This window comes from Lycium ferocissimum, chromosome 1 (genome assembly GCF_029784015.1).
Source record: "Lycium ferocissimum isolate CSIRO_LF1 chromosome 1, AGI_CSIRO_Lferr_CH_V1, whole genome shotgun sequence".
Lineage (NCBI taxonomy): Eukaryota > Viridiplantae > Streptophyta > Magnoliopsida > Solanales > Solanaceae > Lycium > Lycium ferocissimum.
In genome coordinates this window covers 15,108,937-15,130,011 of record NC_081342.1, presented here as the reverse complement: position 1 = coordinate 15,130,011, position 21,075 = coordinate 15,108,937, and the positions used below count along the sequence as shown (strand labels likewise).

Below are 21,075 nucleotides of genomic sequence, written 5' to 3'. Positions count from 1 at the left end.
ACAACAAGTTTAGAACTTGTTGCAACAACTACAAATCATTAGATATCTTCACAAACGAAGCAAATAAGCTGAAGCTATGTCCAGCAGTTAGTGAGTCGTAGCAATGCATTGTCTACTTGTTGCAAAAAGTGTAGAATTTGTTGCAACAACTACAAATCTGCTGGTTATCTTCTACAAATAGAACAGGATAAATACTGGGGACAAGAACAAAAAACTATTTGTTGGATATATTTTCCTAAACCCTGGACCATACCAGGACAATAATAGAAAAATCATCTATTTCACTACAAACACATAACAACAACAACCTGAATTTTATCCAAACTTTTCCTAAACCCCAAAAAAAAAAAAATCAAACTTCCTTTCAAGTTTTTTTTTTTGAGTGGGGGGGGGGGGGGGTTGCAAAAAACCAAAAATAAAAACTTTTCAAAACTTTTTTTTTAAAACAAATTTAATTTTTTTTTTTTGGGTGGGGGTAAGAAACCAAAAAAAAAATTCAAAATGGGGGGGGGGGGGGGAGTGGGGGCTGATAAAAAAAAATTCGGGGGAGGCGGGGGGAGGAGGAGGAGGTGGGGTGAAAAAACAAATAAAGAAAATCAAAATTAAAAAAAAAAAAAATTAGGGGGGGAAGGGGTGGGAGGAGGAGGAGTGGAGGTAAAAAAAAAATCAATTTTTTTTTAAAAAAAATTTTTTTTTAAAAAAATTTTGGAGTAGGGGGAGGGGGAGGGTGGGGAGGAGGAGGAGGGGGATGAAAAAACAAATAAAGAAAATCAAAACTTTTTTAAAAAAAAAAAAAAAAAATTGGGAGGGGGGGGGGGGGGGGGGGGAGGGGGGCGGAGGAGGAGAGGGGGCGGGTGGTGAAAAAGAAAATAAAATAAATTAAAAAAATTTAATTTTTTTTTGGTGTGGGGCGGGGGGTGGGAGGAGGAGGGGGGGGGGTGAAAAAGCAAATAAAAAATTCAAAACTTTTTTTTTTTCAAAATAAAATTTAGGGGGGGCGGGGCGGGGGAGGGGTGGGAGGAGGAGAAGGGGGTTTGTGGGTTTTTTGGATTAAGTTGGGGTCTTTTTATATTTTGTAAAAGATTAAGAAGTTTGAAAAATTACATTTTGAACCCCAATTTTCTTAATCCCAAATTTAATTGGATTTTACTTTCAAGTGGTCCCCATACTAATTTCAAAATTAAAAGGTCACCTATAGCTAATTCTTCCTTGTTACTTTGGTTACATAGTTGCTAGGGCAATTAGAAGGAATGTCCTCCTTTTGGGTGGTCTTTAATTTTTGTCCATTAAATTGGTGATCTTTAATTTTTGTCCTTTGTCAGAACCTTTTGGTTTCGGATTCAAACCCTCGCTTAGTTAAAAATTAAAAAGAAAAACCGAAGGCAGAGATTTGCATGCAAAATTCTGCTTTCAGGCAGAGATTTGCCTGCAAAACTCTGCCTCAGGCAAAATTTGCTACCTTCGAGTAGAGTTTGAAACTCTACCTTAAGGTAAAGTTTTGACGCAAACTCTACCTTCAGGTAGAGTTTTTGCCTACCTTAAGGCAGAATTTTGCCTTCAGGTAAGGCAAAATTCTGCCTTAAGGCCTAACTTTGGCTCGAACAGGCTTAACTTTGGTACAAAATTCTGCCTTGCGAAATAGTCATTTTTTTTACTGAGCCAGGATTCGAACCCCAAACCTCATCATATTAGGCGAAAGAGGCAAAAATTAAAGACCACCAATTTGAGGGACAAAAATTAAAGACCATTGCATTTGAAGGGCACTCCGCACAAATGTAGTTGCTACCAAGACAATCTTGTTATACTAAACCATGAAGTCGTAATCTTACGAAGGCAAAGGTGTAATATACCCCTTAACTTTGTAATTTAGAGCATATAAATTTGTATTTTTTTAACAAAGAGTATATATGCTCTAAATCGCAAAGTTATAGGGTATATTTGCCCCTTTTTCATCTAACAAAATATAAATTTTCTTATCTAGGATGCGTTTGGCCACGAGAATTTCATTTTTTTTCACTTTATTTGAATATCAGCATTTGGCTATAAAAATTTAAAATACAACTGTATTTGGAGTTTGAAAAACACATACAACTCTGTTTTCACTTTTTTTTCTAACACTTTTTTCACTTTCAGTACATTCGAACAACCAAATATTTTTTTGGCAAAAACTACAACCAAACACAACTCCGTCTTCAACTACAACTTCAATAATTCCAAATAAAGTGAAATTTTTTTGGTTTCTATGGCCAAACACCTACCTATGTGTTTTTTAAAATAATCGAAACTGATGTTCGTTTAGATCCAAAAGGATTCAGGCATATAAATTACTTCCTCCATCCCAATTTAATTGTTTTAGTTTAACTGGATACAAAATCAAAAAATAAAAAGAGACTTTTGAATTTTCTAGTCATAAATTAGAGATGTGTGTAATGTATTAAAATATTGTTGAATATTATGGTTTTAAACTTATCACGTGTGATGTTTGAATTATCATCAACTTACTGGATATAGAAAGATACCCTTTTTTTGGGACAAGCTAAAAGTAAAAGTAAAACATTTAAATTGGTATTAAAGAAGTAATATCCTTAACAATAATTCATAATACCTCAAATTTTAAAATTCTAGAGGGCATGACGCTGACAAATTACACCATCAAATCTAGATGAGACATTGAGTTACCTTATTTTTCCCCGTTAAGACAATGATTTTTTTTTTTCTGAACTGGTACAGATTTTAGTTATATAACAAAAGCTTAGCTACCTATTACATCAGCGTTGATTAGGGGTCTACAAAGAAAATCGATAAACTGCACCAAACCGACAATTTGAGTCAAACAGAAAAAAAAAATACGATTACTGATTTGGTTTGACGTGGTTTGGTATTGGGAAAAAAACCCGATCATAATTGATTTGGTTTGATTTTAACTAAAAAAAAATATTAAACTGAACCAAACCAACCCGACATTATATATATAAAATTTTTAAAAATACTTTATATATAAAAATATTTATTTGCAATGTAATCTATAAGTATTTCTTAAATTTTTCATAGTTTTTGTTCTTTCAAATAGAGATATTTCAAGCTTGGACTTAGAATTTTGAATGGTCCAATAAGTTTTATAGCCCATAAATGTTAATAACTCAAATAAAGCCTAAATCAATACTAATTCCAACAAAAGAAATTCAATTCTAACACTAGGAAGAATAATGTTGGATATCTATTAATCTTAGTTTTGCATTGATTTAGATAGTGAAAATACATAATTTGGTTTATTTCTTTAATATCTAGTCATGTAATTGACTAAGTACCTTTAGGGTCTGTTTGGAAAGCGATCTAGTAATGGAAATTGGGGTAATTACTAAGGTAGTAATTACACAGTATAGTATATAGTACTTAAGACGACATGTTTGTTTGTCATAACGTAATTACATTGTAATTACAAGCAGACTGTTTGGTTGCACATGTATAATTACACAGTTAGAATTAGTTTAAAAGTAAAAATTAATACTTGACAATATGTGCCTTTATAAATGATATATTAAATTAAGTATTTAAGATACATATTGTTTCTTGAAAATATATTAATTAATAATCACATATTTGTAAATAGTATGGTAAGAATAATTGTATATAATTTTCAAATTAATAATGGTTTAATTTATTTTAATATAAATATTTAAAGCATACATTTTGTAAGAACGTCATGGGCTAGATCTTTGACAAAAAGATTAACATTTATATATATAATGTCATAACATTATTCAAATGTTTGACAACAAAAATAATCTATCAATTGTAAGTGAAAAATGAACGACGCGCAATGTAAAACAACAAGTGAATAGTACTAAAGCAAATAAATTGAAATTGAAAATATAACCTAAATTCAAAACTCAAAAAAGAAAAAAAGTTTATGATACTTTTATGTCAAATTCCAACATAACATAACAAAAGTTCACAATAACTTAAGTAAATATAATTCAAAAGGCAGTGAAGATATATACTATAATCTACAACCTCATTCAACAACGGAATTCTACTCTACTTCACTTGTTATATTGTTAAGTTTGTTAATGACTCATTCTCTCTAATATTATGAAGTGTAGTTTCAAAAACTAGAATAATAACGTAGTTACACTAAATGAAGAAAATAAGAAATAAAAATTTAAAAAATTCAAGTATCTAAATGAAATCACAAGAAGTAAAGGTTGGGAAATAAGAAGAAAGATAAATAATATATAATAAAAAAATTAAAATGTAAAAATAAAATAATAGAAATAAAAAATAATTTAAAAAGAGAAGAAATAAAATTAAAAATAAAATAAGTTAAAAAGTACTTTTATGATTACAAGGTAATTACACCCAATTATCAACCCTCTCGAGAATTGTAGAGTGTAGTTACTCATTCTCAATTACACTCAATTACATGTTGACGATGTAATTACTAGGCCTGACAAACATATCAAACTGCGTAATTACGCTTCATTCTAATTACATGGGTGGCTTTCCAAACATGCCCTTAGATTTTGATAATTTTTATTATGGCTTAGCGATTTCATTATCTTTTTGTTGAATATTTTAACATCATCACTACTCATCTTACATTTTGTGTTATTTTCTTTAAAAACACCTTAATTAGGTAGTTATATCTTACTAGGACAAAAGTAATATTCAAAGCCCAAATTATATGTTTTGTATGAAGACTTTACCCGAAATAACCCGAAAAAACAGAAAAACCCGAAGTTGAAAACCCCGACTTTTATTGGTCTAATTTGGTTTGTAGATTTAAAAACCCGACACAATTAATTTGGTTTGGTATTCGAAACAACCGGATCCATGTACACCCTAGCGTTGATTACACTAAGATTTCCTAATTTTACTAGATTACTACAGGCATTGGAAGATACTTTCCTAGAGGTATGCTTCTCTTCAATGTCTTCAGGTACTTGATACATAACAAAAGTAGGGGCATTACACAAAAGGACTTGTTGATCACTCGGATCTCCAGTTGCTCCTTGTTGCGCCAGCAGATGAGCTACTTTATTCCCTTGTATGAAGCAGTGGCGGATCAACGGATTCCCCGGTCTCTTCATCAAGTACCTGCATTGAGTAAGCAAAGTATCATACACCGAGGAGTTAAGAGTGAAGGATATTTAACACCTCTGAGGAATCAGTTTCAATTTCCAATGGAGCGTGTGTTGAGAAATGCCTTATGACGGCCTTGCACAAGTGCAGTGCATCTCAAGATGAGATGGTCTATGTTCTTTATTCTTTATTTAAAAATGTCTTGATTAAATTCATAGAATTTAGATATACTTTGTTTACTTTTTGGAAGTTGTTGGGGATGGACATAGGGGTCAAACAGAAAATGTGACGCAAGGATTGCTAATATTATATCTGTACGACCCAATTTGCTTAAGCCGCAATGATACCTAATCCTCAAATCTAGGCGAACCAAAAACTTACAACTTCCATCTTTGTCATGAAAGACAAGTATAAGTTTGAAAACATGAACATAAACGTACAAACGTGCAGAAAGACCATAAACATCCATAAGAACTAGTGCTACAAGCCATGAGCGGTTAAACCTGAATGAGTACAATTGGTCTCAAAAATACAATTATTGTTCAAGGGAAGAACAATAAAGGCAATAAGATAAAGGGGAAACTGCAAGGTGCAGCGAAGCAATAGCTCCCACAACAGTCTTCAATCAGCTCCCAACTCTGCTCACTTGCTCCACTCGCGCATGAATAGGTATTTGGACAAAAAGCGCAGCAAGTGTAGCATGAGTACAACCATACGGTACCTTTTTAAATTGTTTCTTTTTATTACATGGGGGCTAGGGGAAGAGAAAATGAGAAAGGAGATTACAACGTGGGGATTAGAACCCTCACAACAAGGTGAAAATTCAGGTAGCCAACCAACTGAGATATTAGATCCCTACGACAATACGGTACCTAATAAGTATCATCAGTCGCCCCTAACAAGGTAGGGGCGAGGGTTGGCTCAAAATACTTACTTAATGAACCTGTACAAATAATGAATAATCTTGACAGATATTAAGCCATGATAGCTTGAGATAAAATGCATACAACATCAAGGACCCGTTTGGCCATAAGAATTTTTCACTTTTTTCCGGAAAACGTTTTCACTTTATTTGGAAATCAACGTTTGGCCTTAAAAACTCCAGTTTATTTGGAATTCGAAAAACACCTAAAAATCTATTTTCACTTTTTTCACTTTCAGTACATTCAAACAACTAAATATTCTTTGCAAAAACTATAACCAAACACAACTCCATATTCAACTCCAACTTCAAAATTCCAAATAAAGTGAAAAGTACTTGATTTTCATGGCCAAAGTAAAATGCAAGCAACAAGAGTCAAAATCAACTATGCATGATAAAGACTCAACATCAACGGTTCAGTTCAATTTAACAGTTAGGTGGTGTCAATATGGAAAGCACCACATCATGGCTTCAGTTCAATTGCATTGAAATCCAAAGTTTTAAAACTTGTTACGACAAGTACATCATTCTTATACACTCCCTCCGGATCAAAAAGAGTGTCCACTTAGCATTTTTTTCTTGAGTCAAAAAGAGTGTCCACTTATCAAATCAAGAAAGAATTTACCTTATTTTTTCAGATTTGCCTCTATTAAGTGCTATGTGATCAAATCTCAATACCTATTTAATTAGGGGCAGTTTAGTCAAATTACCTCTTTTTGACTAAAAGTTAGTATTTTCTTAAGGGGTGTGCAAATGGCTAAGTGGACACTCTTTTTGATCTGGAGGGAGCAGTAAAAATATGTCAAACTTTGTAAATTTTGTTTTTCCAGTTATAAGTAATATATAGCTCAATGTGATATCAAAGACCACCAGAAAGGAATGTTATATGCATAATATACCGTACTTTTCCTTTTCTGATGAATGAACTTGTGACCTCACAAATATTAACGTATCCAGCAATTGTTCTCCATGCAAGAATATTTCAACTATTCTTCACACTAGTGTTATGCAGTCTTAATTCAAAGTCCACTTTCCCAAATTAGGCTCATTGTGCTGACATTCCATCTCTAATTCCTAGTTGAATAAACAATTTAACCTCCACAAACATGAGTTAACAAGGTCCCTAGGGAAGTGGTTGTGGACATAAAGGATTGAGGAGCACAGCCTATAGAGGGAGGTGATGGTAGAAAAGCATGGAATAGTGAAAGGGGAATGGAGCGCTAAATGTGTAGTGTAGTCTATGGAGGAATATTGTAAAATGATGAAAAGACTTCTGCAGCAGCATCACATACAGGACAGGGGTTAGAAGCATAGTTAGCTGTTAGCGTCAGAGGTGGTATGGGGAAAATACGTTGACTCACACTCTCAAATACTTGCAGAATATCGTGCCAAAAGGAGATGACCACACAACGGCTCTAGAGGTTACAAGAGGTCGACCCCGTCGTAGTTCTCAATCATTTCGTGGCACCAGGCGTGGCTGAACCATCTACGATGGGGGGAGCTAATGCACAGGGAAGAAGCTTAGATAAAAGAATATGTTCTTGCATCGCTTTTTTTGTAGAAAGCTCGACCAGCGAGGGAAGAGTTGATCTAATATTTAGAAGGAATCTACATAACACGCCTAAGATTGGAACTTTGGAAGAATGTTGAATTTCAAGGCCTAATTGAAAGGCTATACAAGTACACAACAAACTACCTGTGATAGGTGTGAGGAGAGAAAGAGTGTTCTTGGTAAAGTCATATTACTATAAGCTCTTAGTTAGGGAAGAGTTGGGTTTCATGCACTCTTTTTTTTATTTTTTTTATTTTTAATCATGGCATTCGGGCCCGTTTGCGCGCACCTTGACTAATTCCAAGGGGTACCTGCTACCTCCCACCAGCACAGGTACGGATAACTTTTTCTATTAAGGCATAGACAGATGTGAAGAAATTACCTAGTATTTTTTGCCTCCGCTGGGTTTGAACCTTAGACCTTTGGTTTTAACCCACTTTATTGACTACTAGGCCACACCACTGAGAGTTGAGTTTCCTGCACTTATCAGTTTGGATTTCCGTGGTTCCAAGAAAAATATGTTTTGTCACTTGGTTGGCAGCAAGGGGAGGGATACTCACAATTGAGAATTTGAGGAAGAGGATTACATGTCAATTGGTGTTTTAGGCGCAAAAATCTGATGAAGACGTGGACACCTCCGCATTGTCAGGTGGCAACTCGCTCGTGATGGGAGATCTTTAAGATGGCTCGGACTACAACGGAAGATGCCTAACACATTGACTGAGGCCCTATTCGATTGGCCTTTTGAAGAAGGAAGAGAAGACAAGGGCGTGGGATGTGTCTTGCTAACACTCATGTAGGTCTTATTGAAGAAGAGAAATAAAAAGAATTTTTTTAAGGGATAGAAAATGACTGCACATCTGAGGAATGGCCTCCAATTCAAGATTCTTTTTGGTGTACCATGAAGATCCAGTTTGTATAGAAAGAGTTGTTGATTTTGGAAGAGAATCATATTTTGGTGTACTGCTGATATTTTCCATCATTATAAATTATTAACCTTAAAAAAAAAAAAAAAAAGCTAGATGTTTGGTTAACTAGATGTCTCACACCCAGCCTTTACATCTAGTTGACGTTTTGAGACATTAGTAAACTCGTATTATTGCAAAGACTTACCCATATTCTGACCCATCAAGTTTTGTAGCTCTAGTGTTTTGAGCAATGCATTAACGCCTGATCTCCTATTGGTCCTAGTATGATAGACAACCAAATGGCAACCCAATTACCAAAGCCACCTACTATAATAATTTCATAAACACGCAGTGAAGATGTGGGAAGAAAATAAAGTCGCTCTATGTATACTAAACAGGCAGATAACAAACCACCAATTTAGCTCAAGGACCACGAAATAGGGGCTTCTCACTCTAATATGACCAATAAGCTAGACAAAATTTATGGAGAAATGCTAATGCAAGAATACCTGATTCTTTCGTAAAAGATATTTCTGCCCGATCAAGATCATTTTCTCAAAATGAGATTTAAGTATATCCTCTTCCACTGGCCCCTGCAAACGCTTAAACAATTGCCTGGCACTTCCCTGAATGATGTTTAGCATGTTCATTCAAATTACTGAAAAAGGGTAAAAAGGTTAACATCGAGGTAAGCGACAAAGGAAAAGAGTTGTTGAACCTTGGGAATGCCAGGTAATGTTGAAGGATAGGGTTGAGATGATCCTGAATCATCAGCACTATCAGCACCATCACCACTACTTCCGTCCATCAGTAATTTATGTCGTTCTTTGCATTCCTTTGGCTTGCGGTAGATACACTGCACTTACTCAAGACGACTTTTTAGGAGCAGTGAAAAGATAAGGAAAAAGAAAGATTTAAAAAAAAAAAAAATTAACACAGAGTAAAGAAAAAAAGATAAAAGAAAGATTTAAAATCATCTACTGTTAAGAGTAGTCTAGATAAAAATGGTAAAGAGAACTGTTGAATGTGCTCACCTTGAACTGTAAAGTACTGTTGAAAACATCACTTACAAGCTCCCAATTTGGACCCATGTCATGCACCAGGACAGCGAGTGCCTAAAATTTTGATGTCAATCCAATTAATACACGTCATGCCAGAAGAACTACATCGAAAAAGAAGCAGAAGTAGGTATATATCAAATACGGTAAAGGGTCAAAATTACCCTCGAACTATTCAAAATAGAGGATATATACCCTCCGTTTGGTTTTGGTACCAAACGAGCCCTTGCCGTCTAACGAAGGGACCACAAATGCCCTCGCTTTTAACGGACTGCCACGAAATCTGACTAGGCAGTCCGACATGATAAAAAACGCTGGCATGGCTGTCCACCTAAGCAGTCCACGTGGCTAAAACCCTCTCCCCTTTAAATCCATGATTTCTTCTCCAAATTAGAACCCTAATTTCAGAAAAAAGTTTTCTTCCACACTAATTTTCAAGTAGGTGTAATAATGTGACTAAAACTTGAAAATGAGGACATTTATAATACTCACATGCTGGACACTTCATTTACTACATAATCAGTATATCATCTTTCTTCACTTAAAAAAAATAAAAATAAAAAAAAATAAGTTCTTTTCCTTAGATGGAATCGGAAAAGAGCCAAATATACCCTTGTACTATTGGAAAAGGGCCAAATATACCCCTCGTTATACTTTGGGTCCAAATATACCCCTGCTGTTATACTATTGGATCAAATATACCCCTCCTCCGTTAAAGTTGTCCAAGGTGGACATCCAATCCTACGTGGCACTGACATTTGATGAGATGGATGCCATGTGGGCATGACACCTCATCGCCCCTAACCCATTTTACCCCTCACCTCTATTTATTCTTCCACCACTAAAATTTCCTTCCCCTCCACCACCATTACCGCCACCATTTATTTATCTAACTTGAAAGATGAAACTTTTAAGCCTAGTAACATTTACTTGCTATTGGAATAGCTTAGCTAAACATTGTGAACTGTTTTTGTAGAAGTTTTATCTGATTAGGTTAAGCACCACGTTTATGAAATTTTATCAAGATATAGGAAAGGATAGAGGGGGGAGCAACAGCTGGCCGATGAGGCCCCGCCGATGGTATTGGAGCAGGCAAAAGTATGGACCAAAAGAAAAAGGAAACTAAAGGAAATGAAAAAACGGAAGTTCTGAGCATTCATGTTTTTTCCTATTCTGCTTACATCAGTGGAGGATGGATGCAGCCTTATTGATTGGATCCAGTCAAAGCTAATAATTTTTTGATACAATTAAATTCTAAATTCAAATTCTTAGAAGTATGGATTCAATAGAAACTAAAATTGAACTCATTAATATCTTGCAATTATGATTGAGAGATACGGGTTAAAGCTTGTTCATAGTGGGTATCTTAGGTAGCACTAAATTCCCCTTTGTCTTAGTTGTACGAAGTCATTTTTTTTAGATATAGAGATGGTTATAGTGGCGGTAATGGTGGTGGACAAGAAGAAATTTTAGTGTTGAAAGAACAAATAGAGGGGAGGGGTGAAATGGGTTAGGGGCAACGAGGTGGCAATGCCACGTGGCATCCACCTCATCAAATGTCAGTGCCACTTAATTGGATGTCCACCTTGGACAACTTTAAAGGAGGAGAGGTATATTTGATCCAATAGTATAACGGCAAGGGTATATTTGGACCCAAAGTATAACGAGGGATATATTTGGCCCTTTTTCAATAGTACAGGGGTATATTTGGCCCTTAGATGGAATGAAATATGAAGAAACTAAAAAAGGTAATTTGAGTAAATTTGAAAAAGATTTAAAAATACTGATGTAATAGACGTGATATATCGATGATATGAGCACCATCATCATCTTCCCCAAAATTTTCATCCACGCCTGCACAAACCTAGATTCATAGAAACTATGAAAAATCCTTAGACCACTAATTTGAAAATTTCAGATTGAAAACTCACTTATAATAATACTGTTTGCTGCTTTGCTGCTGCTTCTTACTATTTTGAGAAGTATTATTACGAAGATTTCCAATCCATTGCCTTGTTGTTGTTCAAGATAAAACTTGTAAAAATTTCTACAATATTGTTCGAGATTTCCAACTGAATTTAGTGGGGAAGAAAGTTTTTTCCTGAAATTAGGGTTCTAATTTGGAGAAGAAAGTATGGGTTAAAGGGAAGGCGGTTTTAGCCATGTGGACTGGCTAGGTGGACAGCCATGTCAGCATTTTTTACCCAGTTGGACTGCCTAGTCAGCTTTCGTGGCAGTCCGTTAAAAGCAAGGGAATTTGTGGTCCCTTCGTTAGACGGCAAGGGCTCCTTTGGTACCAAAAACAAACGGAGGATATATTGGCTCTATTTCAAATAGTTCGAGGGTAGTTTTGGCTTCCGTATCAAATAAAAAAGAAACCAACCTGGTCCTCAAATAGTGACCACGGACTTCCTGAACCTGCTTGTCCAACAGACATCTGCATGAGATTGCAATAATCAACTTCATGCTTATTAGTGGATAAATCATCAGATACTCATTCCTACAAACAAAAGCAACTGAAACAGAACAAAAGATTCTAGCATACACAAGTACCTTCAAATTATTGGCTCTGCTACCCTGATCCCTACCACTCAGCACTCTCATGAATTTATTTGGGTTGGACGTGTTACTCATCTGGGAAGCCACCGGAGATGAGACAAATCCACCCACAGGACCAACATTTTCAGAAGAATTTTCAAGTGATTGCCTCATCATCTTTGGCTTCTTTGCAATATATTGACCGAATAAACCTTCAATAAGAGAGTGTCGTTATACAAGAAGAAGAATTATTATCAAGCTCTTAAACTGATGCGAAGTTAGATATAAAAAACACCATTACTACCATTAGAATCAAGTTGATGGCTCTCCAATCTCTTTCTGGAAGTATCCCGTTGAAACCAAACAAATTATAAACAATCACATGGCTGTTAAAGAAATGTGTGCCTACCCTCGCTGTGTGTATACGTAACATTACAGAACACAACACGACACAACATAACAGAACATAACATACACACACTGAGAGAGTTCTGGTAATCAAGACAGTGTATATTAGCATTGCCATTCTTAAAACCATCAAGAGGATGATACCACATACTTCTCCAACATGCTGAAATTTGAGTCATCAACAGCAAACAAAAATTGTATTACACAAAATTGGGTTCTGCTAATCACGGCATATTCACATACTTCAAACAGCAGGATCAAAAGTAGTTCATTCCTGATTGCATGTCAACCTAGTGGCACGGCATTTTCACGACTACACAACCAGGGGCGGATTTAGGAGGGATGGAGGGTGTTCGCCCAAAGACCCTCGGCGAAAAATTACAGTATATATATTGGGTAAATTTTCTATGTTTATGTACATATATAAGTTTTGAATACCCTGAACAAATGCAAAAAGTCAGCTCAAGTGGTCCATGGTGTTCAAAATTCTCTCCAACGTTCCAAGTTCGATTCCCAGTGACAACGTTATTCTTTATGTTTAGCTTTTGTTGTTTTTAACAAACAGAATTCAAATACTAAAGATGCCTGAAAAGGCGCGAGCATTTTTGCAACTTTTTGTCTATGTCTTCACTCATTTACACAAAAACACAATAATTCTGTGATCACCAACATCAAACAAGTCGAATAAAAAGCAAATCAAGATCAAAGACGAAATAGTTTCATTTTTCTTGACATGCAGAGCAACAACAACAACTTGTAACGTAAAATTAAGCTCTCTTCTAAACTGTTTAAGCAATATATGCACCACCCCACATACGCAAATTTTCCATTCTTACGAAATAACCCCTAAAAGAACTATGATGAACTCCAAGGTTTGCAAGAAAATAAACAAAAATCCAAATTCTAGGGTTTGTAAAGCTTGGGAATCAAAATAAATACCTCAATTGTGAACACCTGTGCCAAAATTGCAGCTAAGATTAGCAATCCAAAGGTTTCTCCTTGTTCTAGGGTTTTTATTTGATGAAAAGTACCTCAATTCAAAGCAAAAGATATTTGATGCCAATACAATTTTATTGTCATACTAATCCATGAAGCCGTAAGACTTAAAAAGGTTAAATTTGCTCATTTATACATTTTCGTAAACTAGTCTATTTCATAGTATCATTTTTAGAGTGTACTAAAAATAGCTGATGCATGCATATTGGAAACATATTTAATTTAGTTATAAAGAAAGAACTTAAATTAATATATACCAAAATCTACCATTGTCCCATGACCTTTAAGACCTTTTAAGAATAAAGTCAAAAGGTATACTCTCCCACCAACTCTAACTCCTTTCTTTAGCCATCACACCATCAATTAAATTCTGGTATATCTACCTTTTGAATTTGACTGCTCCAATAAATGATGTCGGAAGCAACATTCTTTCATTAACTTTATTTTTTTCATATTTTCCAACCGTAAGAATATCAATTGTGTCTTGGTATAGTGGTCTTCTCAAGGTTGATTGTTCTTTTTTGAAATATTCAGGACTGATTTTTTCTATTTTAAAAGTACATGTCATGCAAAACTTCATTATATACAGTTATAGATAATTTTATTACTATAAGTATAGATAATATTATTACTACAACAACATCCAGTGTAATTTCATAAGTGGGTTATGGGGAGGGTAAAGGGTACACAGGCCTTACCCCTACCTCGTGGAGGTAGATAAACTGTTTTTGATAGATCATCGACTCAAGCAAAACATTTCAAAGTAGTTTGAAAAAGAAAATACGAAAGTGAAGAAGACATGACAAGTAATAAGGAAAGTAATACATAGCATTCAGAAAAAGAAAAAAAAAATAACAGTAACAGCAGCGGAATAATGTGATAACTGAAACACAAAAAACAATAGGTGGTAACATAGATCGAAAAATAAAAAACTACGAGAATAATGCTAATACTACTGGTAAGAAAGGAGAAACAGAGAAACAGAAACGACAAATACGATGCTTCAAACTACCATCAAGTCGAATCCAACATAAAAACGATGAAACACTTAACCACTTACTAACCTTTTATCCTAATCCATGACCTTCATACCCTTCTATCTAAGGTTATGTCCTCGGTAAGCAGATGTGACATGTCCTGTTTAATCACCCCTTCCCAGTACTTTTTCGGCCTACCTCTACCTCACCTTAAACCCCCATTTCCAACCTCTCAAGCCTCCTCACTGGAACATATGCGCATCACATCTTCACATGTCCATTATTGGTTTGGTTATTTTATCCGGCGTTTAATTATTTGATTGTCTGATCACCAATTGAATAATTATTTGATTGTCTGATCACCAATTGAATAGTATCTATGAATTTAGGATTGAACTCGAGAAATGAAATCATAGATTATATATAGGATAAAATAGAGCTTGTGCTTGAACTAGGGAATGGAAGAATGGATTTGCATTTAGGCTAGGGAAATTCCTACTCGCCTTGTTTAGTCTTATGTATTATAAATGCATTCTTATTATTGTTATTTCATAGGGATATAGGTGTTAGAACAATTTGAGTAGGTGAATAGGAATTCGGCAGAGCCCTATGAGCAATATTAACCATGTGACTAGTAAATTAGATAATTGAAATTGCTAACTAAAGTGGATACTTAACGGGACTGAAGCTTTTACCCGTAACCTTGGAATATCTCTTCCTTCTGATAAAGGCAAAAGCATACTAGTTTAGCTTACGAATTCTGTTTTAGATAATAAACTCTCAACGCTTGTGAAACTTCTTGGATAGATATACTACGACTATTTAATCTAATTCAAAAGGTTAATTAAATAAGTCCTCGTGGGAACAATGATTTTCTTATTATTATATTACTTGTCGATCGCGTATACTTGCGTGTGCAGTGAATCCAACCAATAAACATGCGTAACTAACGTGTCGGGTTGATTCGGCATCAAGGTAAAGCCTATATTAGCGCTCTAATGATTTCCTTGAACAAAAGTGTTATGATATTTCTAAATAAAAAAGATTGATGAATAAATGTAATCTCATGCAAGAAGAGAGAATTAAATACATCTAGATGCTTTATATACCAACATGTATTAAATCCTATTAAAAATTTTGTAAGATCTATTGTATTTCAGTATTCGGAGAATAATCTACAAACAAAATCTGGAAAGAGAGGAAAATAAATTCGAGTCCACTGAATTCACAGTGTGTCCTTAAGGAAATTATTCCCCTCAATGTACCCGAGGTTATGGAATATATCCTCCTAGGATAGAACGAATTAACTCACCAGCACAGCGGTATCTCAAATCCAGATGAACGGCGAACGCAACAGACGGCAGAAATCACACACATAAAAATATTTGAAGTGTAGAAAAGAAAGAAAAAGATGATTAGAATTTTCATAAGTAAAATATGATGGAAATGACTAAGTATTTATAGCCAGCAAAGTAAAAGAAAGAAGAATTTCTCTCCATAATATTAAATCAAAATGCACATTAATAATCCTAAGTCAACATGCACATAAAAAAAATTCCCTCAAGCATTTTGACATTAGAATCTTATTAGCCAAAATTCATGCTAAGCAATCACTATTAACTAGTGCCAAATATTTTTTGCATAAAAGCATCAAAGAGCACTCAACTTTTATCTCCATCAAAGCCACTCCAATTATCCTGCAATGATGCGACACAAGATAGTTTTCTTGTTGTCAAACGCGGCTTGTGGTTTTAGCAATTCCTTTGAAGTGTCTTTATCCTGTGGTTGATTTCATTTGCTAGATGATATGCAAGAATGACATGAAAGAGTTCTCCAATATCAAATGTTCAAAACAACATCTTGTCAAATTGTAACAATGAAATCAGTTACTAAAGACATCATGCCATTATTTTTATTTTTATTTTTATTTTTTTATGGATCTGCCAATTAGTATTTAACCTTTCTATTTTATCAAATAGTTTCAAGAAAATCCTTGTATTACCCAGATAAAAGTAAGGTAGAAACTTGTTAGAAAGTCATCAAATTCTGCTAAAAAGTCCATTGAATATTTTCCATTCTACATGGTCAAAATACCCTTCACGCCAAACACTTTTGGAATATATAAAAAGAAAATTACCCACTATCATTTACTTAATTGAGAAGAAAATTGAATTAGCTTTGACATATGTCTGGGAACAAAATGCTTATTGTTCATTTTACTTTTAATTGTCACTACAATTTTGTCGGACAGATTCAACTTTCGGCCATCACATATCACTCTTTTTAAATGTGATGAATTATTCTGTAAATGGACGTTCTCAGTAACCCAAAGATACTGACTTTCTAGAAATCAAAGGAAGATGTTTCTTTCTTCTTCATCTTAACTGATAGTTCTGGACAGATTTCAAAAATTTAGTATACACCCAAAAACAAAAATAGTTTGTTTTACAAAGGATTCTCGGAGAAATTCATCTATATTTTTGACCCAAAATAATATATGCATACTATTTTCATAGTCTCAAGAAAAACTTTGAAGTAGCCTCATTCATGTCTTGCTACCTTGCAAATAATATTTCACATATTTCGTGCATGCTACCACATTATATACCAATTAAGTAATTTTATGGCGCGAATATAGAATATACTTTGAGATCATCAACTAATAACATCCTAACATTTATAAAACCTGAATTTCATAAATCATAAAGAGTATAAAATTAAAGGATAAGCAGAGTAAAATCCCAATATATTGCCGCTTTTTGAACTGATTCATCCTTGAAGTAAACACACATGTTTCTGCGACTTATGCTCCATTTGCACGAAATATTAAACAGCGGAACAATAATGATCTTTGTTAAAGTGCTGCAATTGCACCCTTAATTACAATTAATTGATTCTCAATTTCCAAACCCTTGAATGCATAACCGAAGAGCCCACAAAACTCTCATTTTCTTCAATTTCCTCTTATATAAAGAGTAGTACTCCTCCGAATGTGTAGTAAACGCACGAATGACTTGTAGGAGTACTCCATGTCAATTACCCACTTTAATGGTTAGATTGATCATAAATATATGTGATATCCAAACAAAACAAAAGATACACGCCTGGCACCCTTTTCTCGAACGACAAAATCAGTTGGCGATTAAACCAGTGCCACCAACGTGATTTCTTGGTGTCATAAAATTAATTCGACGTTTTGACTCGCCAAACCTACGTCATAGACAATAATTAATACAACAATGAAGAAACTTGTTTCATGGCCGAACAATTTTGTTTGATGCTGTCAATCGAAATTAAATTTTGATTCTTATCTACCTGTTTTCTTAATCAGAGAATAAAATGACGAAGTTTTATATCTTCAAACCAAATAATCTCTTATAAAAACAGATTTAATAAAACTATGAAGTTTATATCTTCTTCAAACCGAATAAACAACCAACGAAGATTTTACATCTTCAAACCAACGAACGTCACTAAATCGGTAAAGTTTTTATATTCTTTAAACCGAGTAGTAACATGGAGTACAAAATCACATAGATTTTATTCTCCAAACAATGGAATAGAAATCCACAAAGGTTTTAGTCTCCAAAAAGAGTACTTTTTATTTATGAAAAAGTACTTTTTTTTCTTTGAAAAGAGTACTTTTATTTTTGAAAATAGTATTTTCATTTATGAAAAAGTACTTTTATCTCTGAAAAGAGTACTTTTGTTTCTGAAAAGGTTACTTTCTTCTCTGTCAAAAGAGTAGTTTCTAGTAGATTAACAGAATACAGAATATATAAAGATAATAATTTCCTTAAGATTGTTTTATTTCTATATTCGGAAAATAATCTAAAACAGAATCTGGAAAGAGAGGAAAATAAATCTGAGCCCACTTAATTCATAGTGTGTCCTTAAGGAAATTATTCCTCTCAATGTACCCGAAGTTATGGAATATATCCTCCCAGGCAGGGCCGGATTTAGCATATCATATAGGGGTTCTCGGGAACCCCCATGTATTTGTGCGGATCCTATATTTGTATTGAAAAAATCAGTAAATATATAAGAAATACGATTTGGCAAAGAAGGAACTCTTAAAGCTTTGCTTCTTTTGGTCAACGGTTCGAATCCTTGCTCACCTATAGGTTTTTGTTTTGTCTCTTTATATTTTTTAATTTGAAATGGGTTGGAACCCACAAGCATCAAATCCTGGATCCCCCTCTGGTCCCAAGATAGAACGAATTAACTCACTAGCATAGCGGTACCTCAAACCCTGATGAACGACGAACGCAACAGACGACAGAAATCACACACAAAATATTTGAAGTGCAGCAAAGACAGAAGAAGATGATCAGAATTTTCGTAAGTAAAATCTGATGAAAATGACTAAGTATTTATAGTCAACAAAGTAAAGGAATGAAGTGGTGTAAAGCTTTTTTCATGAAAAGATGCAAAGGACCATTTCCTATTCACACCTATTCATAAAATCCTAGCAAGATCAACATATGAAACTTATAGTTGCATACTAGAGGTGGATCGAGTACTTTAATAGTGGATGCACAGTATCATTGCAAATAAAAATTCTTTGGGATGATTTTTACTAATTTAGCATCATATATAAGAAATTCATAAATTGAACGAGAATAATAAGCATATATTTGCTTTTCATGACATGGAAGAATCAATTTCATGACAAGTACATATAAGAAGTCCACAAAAAATAATTATCTATAAATATTATCAAGTTTAAGGGCATTTTGGTGTCCCTTGCTCTGTCTTCCAATCATTGTAGCATGAGCAACATTCTTTTTGTCCATATGTACCAGGTGGAACACATTGGCACCAGTTACAACACATGTTGCAGAACATTAAACAATTGTTCTTATGCGATGTTGCTGAGCATCGTCTGTCACAAGCACTTGAACACTCTACATAATACATAAGAAAATATCAAGTTAAAAAAGTAATTTAAAGAAACAAAAGTTTTTATTATATAATGAATTACTTCCTCCATCCACTTTTACTTCACGTTTTGTTTCTCGAGAGTTAATTTGAATAATTTTTGGAGTTAAATTGAATTAGATTAATTCAATATTTTAAAACTAAAAGTTAGATGTTCGAAAACTATAAGAAAATACTATATGTTGCAATTAGTTTGATAACCTTGAGAAACGAAACATGACAAGTAAAAATGGACGGAAGGAGTACTAATTAAGAGAAAAAAAGCGTACGAGTTGTAGGAACTGGGCAAGTTGTTGGGCCAACAGGAGGCTTTGCCAGATAGGATGCATCAAAACGTTGGCTTGCCTGTTTATTCCACAAAAGAAGAAAATGTCAATTGAAAAATGGATTTGGAAGTATAAAAATAAGAATAATCATATTCAGGAAAGGAACCATTTTATAGGAGGCAACAATTCAAATATCAACTTAAGATGTTTGAATCATGATGCAGCATGGTCGTTGTTGGCTATAACTAAAATTTTCATATTCACATAGTAACAATGTGAAAGAAAAACATAAAAATACTAACTTACCAAAGAGACTTGAATGAGACATACTAATGCAAGGAGCAAGACGAGCAAAGTAGATTGAGATGTCATGCTTGAACTGTTATATGAGATTTAACTAGTTGTTGCTTCTTTTCTTGATGATGGAAGAGTGGTTGCAGGACATCCCTTTTATATAAGCATGAATGTAATCTTTCATTAATTTTAGTTATATGTATTATAGTAAGTAATCTTGATGGAGATTATCATTCCAGTTATTATACGGTAAGGACAAATATGTTATATCTTATTCCAGGTCTAAGAAATCAATAATTATCATTAAGTTTTCCTATAGCCCCTCTCAAAAGAAAAAGAAAAAAAAAAAAAACCTCTCAAAAGACATAGCATAATTGTTCTAGAAATCCAACATATATTCTCTTATTTTAATGGCATCAATATACCTTTAGATGTACTAATATAATACTATTGTTCCTTTTTTTTGTTTTTTTGGCTTTCCTTTTTAATGAATTTAACTAAATCAGCTTTACGTTATTTCCATTAGGTTGTATACTTTAAATTAGAATTAAGAAAAAAGAATCAAGTTAACTTAGCTAGTTTCACTCAAATTATGGTTGTGACATAGAAAACAAGCATCTTTCTTTGCATTCGATGGATTGTGATGAATGATTGTCAAGTTTACCATCTTATCTGAATCTTTTTACTTTTTTTTTTTTTCCAATTTAATTAAGCCAAATAGCAATTCAATGGTGCTTTTATGCTGCATTTTAGGTTGACAAGAAATAGAAATAGTTTGGGCAAGAATATATATATATATAATATAAAGTTAGGCATAGATAAGGTGATGTGGTACCTCTCTATGACCTACATTAGCATTTATCTTTTTTCTCGACTTTTTTGACATTTTTCTTTTCATTCTCTATTTTACTTCATAAAATAAAATATTAAAGGTTCATCCCCACATATAATAAAGACACACGCACCATTTAATAGCATTATTTTCCATTAATTCCTTTATAATTATTGTAATTTCATTGTATTAAGGGCCTGTTTGGAAAGCCACCTTGTAATTGGAATTGGTGTAATTACTAGGGTAGTAATTATGCATACTAGTAATTACAACGATTTGTTTGTTTGTCATAACGTAATTA

At 33.9% G+C, this 21,075-nt stretch overlaps 2 protein-coding genes across 3 annotated transcripts; both read right to left on the bottom strand.

Moving 5' to 3' along the window:
- Positions 1 to 4,737: 4,737 nt before the first annotated feature.
- Positions 4,738 to 13,668, bottom strand: LOC132049725 (chromatin modification-related protein EAF1 A-like). Of its 2 annotated transcripts, XR_009413144.1 has the most exons (8): positions 13,408 to 13,668; positions 12,076 to 12,272; positions 11,906 to 11,959; positions 9,499 to 9,579; positions 9,183 to 9,320; positions 8,974 to 9,090; positions 4,973 to 5,097; positions 4,738 to 4,933 (listed from the first exon to the last, which is right to left on the bottom strand). XR_009413144.1 is itself a non-coding variant. In XM_059440645.1 (7 exons), exons 2-7 carry the CDS (start codon positions 12,235 to 12,237, stop codon positions 5,038 to 5,040), a joined length of 612 nt encoding a protein of 203 aa, XP_059296628.1. In that variant the 5' UTR covers positions 12,238 to 12,272; positions 13,408 to 13,667; the 3' UTR covers positions 4,738 to 5,037. The 2 variants fall into 2 exon arrangements, 1 of the variants encoding a protein (XP_059296628.1); XM_059440645.1 differs by having other exon boundaries at positions 4,738 to 5,097; positions 13,408 to 13,667.
- Positions 13,669 to 19,064: 5,396 nt separating this feature from the next.
- LOC132069009 (gibberellin-regulated protein 5-like) lies at positions 19,065 to 20,249 on the bottom strand. Its single transcript, XM_059462610.1, has 3 exons — positions 19,955 to 20,249; positions 19,652 to 19,727; positions 19,065 to 19,348 (listed from the first exon to the last, which is right to left on the bottom strand). Exons 1-3 carry the CDS (start codon positions 20,018 to 20,020, stop codon positions 19,167 to 19,169), a joined length of 324 nt encoding a protein of 107 aa, XP_059318593.1. The 5' UTR covers positions 20,021 to 20,249; the 3' UTR covers positions 19,065 to 19,166.
- Between the last annotated feature and the right edge of the window lie 826 nt (positions 20,250 to 21,075).